Source organism: Esox lucius, chromosome 2 (genome assembly GCF_011004845.1).
Source record: "Esox lucius isolate fEsoLuc1 chromosome 2, fEsoLuc1.pri, whole genome shotgun sequence".
NCBI lineage: Eukaryota > Metazoa > Chordata > Actinopteri > Esociformes > Esocidae > Esox > Esox lucius.
Genome location: NC_047570.1, coordinates 27,376,184 through 27,388,276, shown reverse-complemented (window position 1 = coordinate 27,388,276; position 12,093 = coordinate 27,376,184). Strand labels below are relative to the sequence as shown.

Sequence of the window (12,093 nt, the reverse complement as noted above, 5' to 3'; positions counted from 1 at the left end):
CACATGTACAAGTTGTATTATATGCATTTGTAAATTGAATATATTTATACTGGACCCCAAAGCAAATAGGGTTAATGAAAAAAATCACTGGGTTGGCTCAGGATTTGAGCCAGCAACCTTTCGGTTATTGGCCCAATGCTCTAAACCACTAGGCAACCTTTCGACCAGATGGTGGTGGTGGACCAAATCTTTATCCCTGGCAAAGCTGCTTGCAATTATTTTTGAATTTGTTTTGACCAGTACCCTTAGGCAACTAATTCCCGTAGGGCTCTGGTCAGATGCAATGGCTTTTGGGATGGAGAATTTAACAATGTAAGAATGTAACGCTGCTGATGCTGCTGCTGACGACAGTAAAGTTGGGAATTATATCTGGAGTGAACAGAACAGACAGTGTATTTAAATGTGTATGTTATACTGTATGGCTTGTTTGTTCCCCACCATAATGAATTATGATAAACATTGCTAGCGTTGATCTCTGTTAAGCACATGACTTGTTAAAATGTATTTATTTAAGCTTTGACATAAGGGCTGTATTTTTTTTTTTTACTGTTGAGACATTCCATGTTCTGCCATATACCATAGGATTCTCACTGATGTATTTTGGACTCACTAGCGTAAACAGTTTACTAAAGTCGACAGCAGCAACATATCAGAGGCTTTATTTAATCACTTCATTCCTTTCATATCCTCTGTGTTTAAATTATCTTGAGTTCGATAACGTGTACTCATCATCACATTACCTACATGAAGACAATTTAAATAACTTTTGACAACCTTGTAACATTCACTCTGTCCGCAGATACTACTAAACCGCAATAGCTCCATACTACCCTATATTATTTGCGTTATTATCTGATTGTTGTAAGTTATTATTTGTGTTATTTATATAAAAACAAAGAGTTAGTATGGGGTGTTTGGGGCGTGAATGATTTATTTCTTAAAGATGTGTTTTGTTTTGTTTGTGGTTTTTATGACGTAGTGTATTGTCTCTGATCGTCAGGTTATGGAAATATAACTTATGAGTCTAACTAGCCAGTAGTGACAGCAGAACAGCAAAATACAAGACATTCTGGGAATAAGTGAACAACAAAATACAACAGATTCTAGGAATAACTGAACCGAGGAAGAAAACACATCCTAAAACAAATAATTCTGGAAATAACTATTCAGTAAAATACAACACATCTGAATGACAAAATAAAACACTTGTAATATCTAAACTAAAGTATCCTCTGTGCCGCTGTATTAATAATAAAGCAGCCGCAATCTGATTATAGCTAATAGTTATAGAGACACTGAAATATAGCTGCTAGTGAAAGTACATACACCCATTGAACACTTTGAATTTTTTCTGCCTTCTCAAAAGATAGATTTAATTGTTACCATATTTACAAAACTTACTTCACATTTTCAATGTGAAAGTGAAAAAAAACATATTTAAGTTAAATATGTTTAAGACAGTAAAATCACACGTGTAATGGTTACCAAATAGATTTTCACTAAGAATTAAATCAGTGCTTAGTGATTTATAATCAATGCAAGACCTTTTTAGTTTTTTATTAATTTATATTGTTTACATTTATAAATATTGTGTCAATTGCATGGATGGTAATTAGTAAAGTATTATATGTTTTTTTAATTTAATTTTAACGCATCAAATGGGGTTCCTGTGAAAGGATTGTGTCTTCACTGCATGTACAGTAGAGAGAACAAGTATTTGATACACTGCCGATTTTGCATGTTTTCCCACTTACAAAGTATGTAGAAGTCTGTAATTTTTATCATAGGTATTCTTCAAGTGGGCGTGACGGAATCTAAAACAAAAATACAGAAAATCACATTGTATGATTTTTAAGTAATTAATTTGCATTTTATTGCATGACATAAGTATTTGATACATCAGAAAAGCAGAACTTAATATTTGGTACAGAAACCTTTGTTTGCTATTACAGAGATCATACGTTTCCACCTCCATGCTTCACGGTTGGGATGGTGTTCTTGGGGTTGTACTCATCCTTCTTCTTCCTCCAAACATGGCGAGTGGAGTTTAGACCAAAAAGCTCTATTTTTGTCTCATCAGACCACATGACCTTCTCCCATTCCTCCTCTGGATCATCCAGATGGTCATTGGCAAACTTCAGACGTGCTTGGACATGCGCTGGCTTGAGCAGGGGGACCTTGCATGCGCTGCAGGATTCCATGACGGCGTAGTGTGTTAGTACTAATACTAATATTCTTTGAGACTGTGGTCCCAGCTCTCTTCAGGTCATTGACCAGGTCCTGCCGTGTAGTTCTGGGGTGATCCCTCACCTTCCTCATGATCATCGATGCCCCACGAGGTGAGATCTTGCATGGAGCCCCAGACTGAGAGAGATTGACCGTCATCTTGAACTTCTTCCATTTTCTAATAATTGCGCCAACAGTTGTTGCCTTCTCACCAAGCTGCTTGCCTATTGTCCTGTAGCCCATCCCAGTCTTGTGCCAGTCTACAATTTTATCCCTGATGTCCTTACACAGCTCTCTGGTCTTGGCCATTGTGGAGAGGTTGGAGTCTGTTAGATTGAGTGTGTGGACAGGTGTCCTTTATACAGGTAACAAATTCAAACAGGTGCAGTTAATACAGGTAATGAGTGGAGAACAGGAGGGCTTCTTAAAGAAAAATTAAGACGAAGAGACGGAATTCTTACTGGTTGGTAGGTGATCAAATACTTATGTCATGTAATATAATGCAAATTAATTATTTAAAAATCATACAATGTGATTTTCTGGATTTTTATTTTAGATTCCGTCTCTCACAGTTGAAGTGTACCTATGATAAAAAAAATGACAGACCTCTACATGCTTTGTAAGTAGGAAAACCTGCAAAACCGGCAGTGTATCAAATACTTGTTCTCCCCACTGTATAACATCAGGCTCTACAACGAGTGAGGTGTTCAGGCAAAACAACAGATTTATATTAAATTCATATATTACAAAATATATACTACAAATGGCATGATGACCAATTAAGTCAATAAATGTATATTGAAATATGTGTTATCTATTCTTTTAATTCAAATAAATTACTAATGACCACAATTTCGAATATAAAGACAGTTGAAAACATCTAAGCATACCAAGATGCTAATGACCCCACAAATGTAATAACAAGGTCACTTTGAAGGACCCTCCACGGCACTTAAAAGACCCATTTGTGGAAAATAAAATATAATCTGGGGAAAACCTTCTTTTTTTTATAATGGAGTACTTCACAAATAGCTTATTGTGTATGAAGAATTTGCATTATCCCAATGATTTTCCTTTGTTTATTTTGGTTCGGTCGTTGTGTAGTGTTGACTGAAAGACCTTAAGATAAAGCTCTAGACAACTCAAGTAAATATAGGCATAGCTTTCATGGAGCTGTTGGCCATATATCTCTTCAGGTAAGCTCTTCATTTAAGCAGAAAGCTAGTTAACTAGTAGTAAGGTCTGGCGCAAGTATACAAAAAGCAATCTGTTTTTTGCTTGGTTAGAGTTATACCAAGTGTAGGGTAGGCTATAAAAATGGAAATCTCGACCCACAAGATGTATAACATTAGCGATAGTGTCAAGCAATCTTATACAAAGGTTCTTGATGGTTCTAAAAGTCTGCAAATGGGTTATAGCACACAGCACGCTGGCAAGTGATAGGTAAAGTTTTTTCAGTGTAACCTTGTATTCATGTTGGTATTACACATCTGAGTTGCCTGGCTGGTCTTGTGAATAAGTGATTTAAAAACGTATGTAGCAAGCCTCCCTCCTGATAAACAAAATCAAACACATTTGTAACATCACTGTAATGTAGTGTGCAGGTAATAAGGATTAGGAAATCGGTAGATAACGACCGGTAGCTAGTCCAGTTAGCTGTCTTCTCAACTTTATTTAAATGGAATAATAGTCCATAACTTGTGCGCAATTCATTAATAAGTGTCAGATAGGCTAAAGTTTTTGATGACACATTTTGACACATACCCGTACGATGATACTGTGAGCTTTGCAGCTTGTAAGAGGACTTATTTGGTTGATTTTGGAGACTTCCTGTGTGTTTCTGTGCCCTGAATGTAGGGAACAAGGCTCACAAAAGTACGTCACTCAAAACCTCTTGATATCTCAAAAAAGTATCATCACCCTTTGAAGTTAGAGTTATAAGTTAGCACCTGGCAATTGAATGAAAAACACAAATTAGTTAGGTTCTAAATACTGAAATTGTCTTTGATTGTCAAGTTCAAAACCTTCCAGTTTTTGAATTGTATGGTTCTTTAGAGACCCGTAAACATTACAGACCCTTTGTCACTGTTCTCATGAACCTTACTGTTTCCAACAAGCACCTATATTTTTGTAATGTTGGATTTTAACATTGACCAATGCTTATGCACCATAACAAAACATCATACAGTATTTCATGTATTTAAAAATGTATATAATTGGATTGTGGGTTGACTGGTTTAGCCACAACCACAGACACTTATCCGTGCCTGGTGGTCCAATGAGATTTATTAGAATCTTACCAAGATCTTTTCAGGATGTGAGCTTGGCTAAGACCTCTCAACCATACTCAGATATTGTTAGTCCTGACCCCTACAGAGCCATATATAAACCTTACAACACCTTTTCTTAGTCTCTTAATACCAAGGGCCTAGAAACTAATCCTGCAGTTTATTACTGTTTCAAAGTCTGCTGAAAGTCTATGTACTTCAGATTGTTGATGTTATTAAAACGCTCTGTCTCACTGCATTAGCTCTCTCCAGAGATGTTAACCAGACATTTCCCAGCTTGACTAGATAATGAAATCTGCTGTTCTTTATCTTAATAACATTAAATATGTATCAGGAAGATAAATCAACCAAAAGTTTCCTTTAGATAAGGTTCATTGGGCAGCGGTAAGATAAATCAAACACATGAATCACATTAGTCTCTATCCCAGAGGTAGGGAACTGCTTTCAGCTATGGGACAGTTGTTAGCAGAGTAGAGGGTCCTGTGGGGGTGGGCTATACTTGGGAACACATTTCCTAAATTAAAACATTTTCTGCCGAATTCCTGGTGATTTTAGTCTTTTTATTTACAATTTATTGGACCAAATGAAATCCCTCCAAACCAGTGGGTTAAAACCAGCACACAGTCTGTTTCAGGCCCTTGAATATCATAAATTCTGGATTAATCTCTTCATTTGATGCAGAGACAATTACAAAAATGTCAACATGGCCAGAATATTGTAATATAATAACTACCTCATAAGTATTCTGAATAGAAATGTGAGTGCTGCCTGATTTAAATGGAAGACGTACGCTGTAGATGTGTTGGCAAGTGGAGAGATAGACAACAAACAGTAATCACCAATAGTAGACTCAGGCCGTACACACACTCTCTCACACACACACACACAAACAAACACACACACACACACACAAACACACAGTGGATTGAGAGCTTTACCTCCTGTTGGGGTTCACATCTGGCTCTGAGCAGCTCTGACAGATTAATATAGGCAGATTGAGAGAGCAAACCCCAGAATAAGGTTGACCCAAACAAAGTCTGAGCAAGGTGAAGGCTTTTGCCAAGTCACGCAAAGTTAGTCTTAGCAGATAATTTGTAACATGTTCAAAATGTAAACACATTTCCAACTCAAGGTTGTGAATTCCCAAAAGACTGTCGGGGAAACTGCAGCCAACAGGAGCTTACGGGGGTTGTAGAGAATAGAGCTGGATTTGCTGAGAACATAGGGGGCAGAGGAGAGACCTGGCTAGGCCTGCAATAAACATGGACGACACTGGCTGGGACAAAGGACAGCTATAGGTACAGAATAGGACTATGGGTAACTGGAGGCTAAGCTAAAAAAAAAAATTTTCTTTCTTTTTTATTGGTTTTTGATCTGAACATCAAAGTTGTTTCAAACAAAAGTTGGATGTTTCAAGTACAAAACAAGACTAAAACATAATGTGGATGTTTCAGGTACAAAACAAGACTAAAACTAGATCAGAAGGACATGGGCACAACAACAAAATGTAGATCGCTTTTTTAACCTTTAAAGTCCTGATGCAATCTTTATATATAGATTTTAAAAGAATAATTAGAATTTTATTAAATTGCTGTGCATTTATTTATTTCCATGAACTCCCTTTAGTCATTCAAATGCTCAATCTTATTGTGTTGGTGTAAAGAAACCAATTTGAATGTTTTTGAACACAAACCTGAAAAGGTACAAATAAATTCTTACTGCACCAGGCTTTCAATTCAAATGTGTCTTCATCTACACCTATCATGGTTGTTTGGTTAATAATGGTGTTTTTGTAGCATGTAATAGAGATTGAAAACCACTGGATTGATCCCAAAGTTTGATTCAGGCAATACTTTATCAACCATGTCCCCCTTCACATGACAGTGAGAAAAGAGAATGGAAGAAAGTACACATTTCTTTCAAGAATGCATCATTCATGAAATGATGAATTCTTGGAGCTGGGTCTTTGGTCAGCTGGGTCTTTGGTCAGCTGGGTCTTTGGACAGCTGGGTCTTTGGACAGGATTCTGCCTTTAAAACCCAAATCTAGTCAACCTCTGAACCCTGCATGTGAATGCAATAGTGGGCTGGAATGCCAAATTATTTCACTATAAAAAGCTGCCACTTCCACAATATTCGCTGGGATCCTCCATCAAAGTAGTGCTTTCCCACACAGAACACTTTCAATTATTGCACAAGGACGGAGTTTACGTTTCTCTCCATGCATCAATCAGCTGTTGGAGGAACGGCAAGCTCTCGCTGCCCAACAGGTACGTCATTTTCCGCTGAAACTATTTGTGCACGTGATAAATAAACTTCTTAGCTTCAGAAATGAAACTGATTTGCCAGACATAATATAGACTCCAAGAAATCTAGGGAGAATGATTGCAAGGCTTTGTATTTGTTTTACGCCACAAATGCACATGTACAAATAGAACACCAGATGCAACGCAAAAGTAATGTTTTCTTCATGAAAAATTTTCACTTAGTCCATTTGGGTAGCCATAAACTGAATTCGAACTGCCTGACTTTAAGATTGACTTGCCACAGATAACTGGGAATCCATATTTTCAAACCCTGGGTGGATGTAATCTGATCAATGTTCGGCTGAATAAAGTAACAATCCCTAAACTTTAAAGGAAACCCTTGCACACAATAAAAGCAAAGGGTGAATGGTTTGTACCATTTTTCTTCAACTACCCCATGGTCTGTTTTCTTAGTTTCAAGACAACTACAATTCTGGTCTGTATTCTTAGTTTCAAGACAATTATATTTGTAGGTTAAACTAGACAAGCTCAAGACCCAGTTGGCCTCTAGTTGCAAGAAGTACTCTAAAGAAGATTTGGGAGGCAGGGGGAGACAGGTAGGGGGTTCCAGGGGGAGACAGGGATGTAGGGGGTTCCGGGGGGGGGGGTGTAGGGGGAGGCAGGGGGATGTAGGGGGTTCATGGGGTGACAAAGATGTAGGAAGTTCCAAAGGGAGGCGGGAGAGACAGGGGGATGTAGGAGGTTACAGGGGAGACAGGGAGCTGTAGGGGGAAACAGGGAGATCGGGGAGACAGGAGGAGGTCAAAGAGGGGAAGAACCTGGGAGCCCTCGACAGCAGCTGAACTTGATATATTTTAGGGCTGTGAACTTTGTTTTCACAGAGGAAGCTCAGAGTTGCACAACCTGGACAGTCTGGAGTGTTTGGAACCTCAGCACGGAACCCCTGAACAAAGCAGAACACTGAGAGCTGAGCAGGGAGACCTCTCCCGCCCTGTTCACTAGCGTTACACTCTCCTCTATAGAGACAAATGTAAACCACACAGAGGGATAACTAGTTACATGCACACATACTCACATTCACCACACAGCTGAGTTATGAGAGCAAGCTACAAATGCCCCTTGACAAATTATGATCAAGATAATATTGTGAGAATATACTGTAAGTGAATGAGTGTCATATCATACTTTCTGGTAGGTATTCAATTCATTCCCTCTAACGCTGTCCAACACTGTCAAAACAGTTCTATCTATAAAAGGTTTGAAAGGAGACAATATCCAATAACAGTATGGGTCCCAGAAGCACACAGCACAGTTTTATTTTGTGCCAAAACTCAGCGAAACCACGGCACCATGGTCAGCATTACTGAACAGTTGAACAACTCACTTCTTAAGCAGGCATGATAGGGGTTGTATTCCTTACAAAAACTACAGGTCAGTAGGTGTAAACCCTTAGTAAATCTGAAACAACAAATCAGTAGATGTAAACCCTTAGTAAATCTGAAACCACAGATCAGTAGATTTAAACCCTTGGTAAATCTGAAACAACAGGTCAGTAGTTCTTACCATATGCTGAGTCTTTTTGGCTCTCCTCAGGCATGTCTGCCCGATCCAGCCAACTCAGGTTCCAATTCTGCCATGACAACACCTTCACACCTAACAGAGACAGACATAATATTATTATAGTTTTATAAAAAATATATATATATATCTTTTTGACATTATTTGTCATTTTATAGCATTTGTTCTGAACTGTGTGGTCACAACCCAAACTTGGGTAGTTTTCAAATGGGTTGTGTATTAATTAACTTATTTTAAGAAGATGTATTAATCTGAAATGTAATGTATTAATTCTCATATAGAGCTAGTTTCAGTGCAATGTAGCAGATTTTGTGGCCTCAAACAAGTGAACTTGCCAACATTTGTCTTACAAACCCGTTTCCCAAAAAGTCCCGTTCTTGCTTGATAAACAATTTCAGCTGCTCAACAGTTTGGGGTCTCCTTTGTCATATTTTGCGCCAAAATGCCCAAAATGTTTTCAATAGGGGACAGGTCTGGACTGCAGGCAGGCCAGTTTAGCACCCGGACTCTTTTACTACAGAGCCATGCTGTTGTGATACATGCAGAATGTGGTTTGTGGTTGTATGGCTGAAATAAGCAAGGCCTTCCTTGAAAAATGTGTCATCTGGATGTCAGCATATGTTTCTCCAAAACCTGTATATATTGCTCAGCATTAATGCTGCCTTCCCCAGATGTGCAAGTCACCAATGCCATGTGCACTAATGCACCCCCATACCAACCTGGATGCTGGCTTTTGTACACTGATAACAAGCCGGATGGTCCCTCTCCTCTCCAGTCAGGAGGACGCGGTGCCCGTGACAAAAATAATTACAAATGTTGATTCATCCGACCAAAGGACAGTTTCCCACTTCGCCTCAGTCCATCTTAAAAGAGCTCGGGCCCAGAAAAGGCGGGGCGATTCTGGATCTTGTTCATATATGGTTTCTTCTTTGCATGGTAGTTTTAACATGCATTTGTGGATGCAGCGATGTGCTGTGTTCACAGGCAATGGTTTTCGGAAGTGTTCCTGAGCCCATGCAGTGAGTCGTGCTTGTTTTTAAAGCAGTGCCACATGAGGACATGAAGATCACAGCCATTCAATATTGTTTTTCAGTGTAGTCCCTTGCATACAGATTTTCTGGATTCTCTGAATATTTTAATGATATTATATTCTGTAGATGATGAGATCCCCAAACTGTTTGCAATTATATGTTGAGAAACGCTATTCTTAAATTATTGCATAACTCGCCTGCGCAGTCTTTCACAGAGTGGTGAACCCATCCCTATCTTTACATCTGACAGACCCATCCTCTTTAGAATGATCTTCTAATACCCAATCATGTTACTGACCTGTTGCCAATTTACCTAATTAGTTGTGATATTCCACCAGGTTTAGTTTTTTAGCATTACACAACACTTCCAGTCTTTTGATGCTGTTTGATATGTTGTCTTTGTACTATTTTCTATTGAATAGAGGATTTAAATGATTTACACATCATTGCATTCTGTTTTTATTTACATTTATAATGCGTCCCAACTTGTTTAGAAACAGGGCTGTAAATAATATGAAGAATATAAGCATTATGAAATTATTGAAAATTCAAAAAGGTGGTAATGTTGTTTCCTTGTCAAATAGGATTGATATTGTTTATACAGAACCCACATACTTTTTTCCAGATTGCATCTCAGTAAAAGAAAATGTCAATATTGGGTCACAACTGGGGTAACCAGGGCAATTTGGTACCCAGGGGAACATTTGTTCAGACCCACTGATTTTCTAAAGCCTCCAGTAGTCTGTAGAGCGTCGAGATTTTTAATTGCACTAGAAACAGACTGTAACACTAACCTGACACCCAGAGAGAAATGATGTCCGTCAGGTTTGTCTTAAAATCATGGCCTATACGTTTAAAGGACTGAGGAAACGCTCTGTAAAATGCTGTGTAGACCGCCTGGGCCAAGCAATCTGCATACACCTGAAAGAAAACACATAGCTGTTATGCACAAAATCACACCTTTTCACTGATATTGAAGAAGGTTCTACTTGTAAAGGCTGGCAGAGCCAAATGCTCTGATTTTCGCTGTCGGTTAAATATGGTAGGTACCTTACTGTACCTTAAAGAGCTTGTCTTTTAGTTCCCTTTGAACGGTCATCAGTAGAGAGACATAGGTTCCAGAAATACGATCAAACAACTGGTTCTCCTCCTCCACATCAGGCTGTTACGGTATCGACACACAATGACAAACTGTAAGGTATGGAAGCCTACCTAAATCTTACAGCTCAGATAGGTTTTCATTCAAACCCTGTCAGCAAGCATTATATGATATTGATAGAGTTATATTATTGTGCATATGTTGTCTATTGTAAGGATTACAGTCGTCAGTTCCACACTAGGTCCCACCAAGCTGTACCTGAAGCCCTATGAATTGGGGAGATACTGTGCCTGAGCTCCTGGGGAGAAATTAGGGTTATGGCAATTGCAATTGATGTATTTTTCTGATTTAAAATTGATTTAATATTTCATAATGTAGTTGCAGAAGTATACACCCCATTTTTTAGTCGGGGTAAAATTAGCTCATGATTAAAAATTTGCATTACAAATCACGTTACATGGTGCAATTTGTGTGAAATCTAGGGATTTATGTGTATTTTTAAATGACTACCCCTGTATTAATCTTGAGGAGATTATTAACATAATCCATTTTCAATCATGTGTTTTAACTTTTCACAATGAAAAAGTACAAGATGGTGAATAGTTAAGCAAACTATTGTAAGATCATATAGACGGCATGCATTTTCTTTAAACAACATTCATGTTTTATTACCATGACGGACATACACACAGGCTTAATCTGCTTGATATCACATGTCTTGGTAGTGTACTTGGAAACAATGCATCACAAAAGGTTGGTGTAATGTCATCACAGAGATCTTAGTAAATTGGTAATAGCATTCCAAATTCCAATATTACGGAAGTCACCTTAAATCTGTTGAGAAAGAACCACCAAAATGTGTCTTTCAGAACAGCCACAGAAAGATCACACAGAAAGAACGGCCTCCAGATCTTCAGGAAGCCTGACTGCAGTAAGGAAATGCGCAGACACAGTAAGAATAATGAGGATTAGCCTAACCCCATTGAGACAAGAATTACATGGCAAAGTGGAATGTTCCTGATATGTACACAAACAAAAATGTATTCAAAAGTGATAATTATATTAAAAAATACTTACCAGTTGGCAGATAGTTACCAACTGAGTCAGTAAATGCCAGAACGGAAGTATAAAATAAAGGAATGCACATAACTAACTAATCTGTTAATCTACTTTAATTTGATATACATTACTCTGGATAAATGTCTAAAATGTAAATGCAATACCAATTTGCTTTCTTTTAAAGACTGGCACAAAGCGTAGCTACTGTAAAGTACATATGTGATGTATTTGGAATAAAGCCAGATCCAATCTCATGCACAGAGAGCAGGGGTTGGCTTCATTCTATACACATGTGCTTGACGTGCATTCAAAGTTTGCATGCGATCACTTCGACATTTTCCAAGAAGCGGTGACAGGGCATGTATCTGTGAAACCTGACATAACATAATAAGCCTGCTCTCCATCACCCAGACCGCCACATCTGGCCTTCAGCACGATGGATGGATATTAAATAATGTTTCTAGTGATATATAAGAGAGGTCACCTGGGTGACTATGTTTATGTCCCAAATGGCATCCCATTCCCTATACTAGCACACTATTTGGT

The 12,093-nt window shown here is 38.3% G+C and overlaps 1 protein-coding gene across 4 annotated transcripts in view; it reads right to left on the bottom strand.

The window, feature by feature from the left end:
* LOC109616637 (protein FAM227B) overlaps positions 1–12,093 on the bottom strand; it is a 54,873-nt gene that overhangs the window by 41,415 nt on the left and 1,365 nt on the right. For all 4 annotated transcript variants that reach the window (XM_020053798.3, XM_020053800.3, XM_020053802.2 and 1 more), the window contains exons 6-9: positions 11,316–11,414; positions 10,450–10,551; positions 10,184–10,310; positions 8,344–8,433 (exon numbers count right to left, since the gene is read on the bottom strand). In XM_020053798.3, coding sequence (XP_019909357.2) covers positions 8,344–8,433; positions 10,184–10,310; positions 10,450–10,551; positions 11,316–11,414 — 418 coding nt within the window. The remainder of the gene's footprint in view (positions 1–8,343; positions 8,434–10,183; positions 10,311–10,449; positions 10,552–11,315; positions 11,415–12,093) is intronic.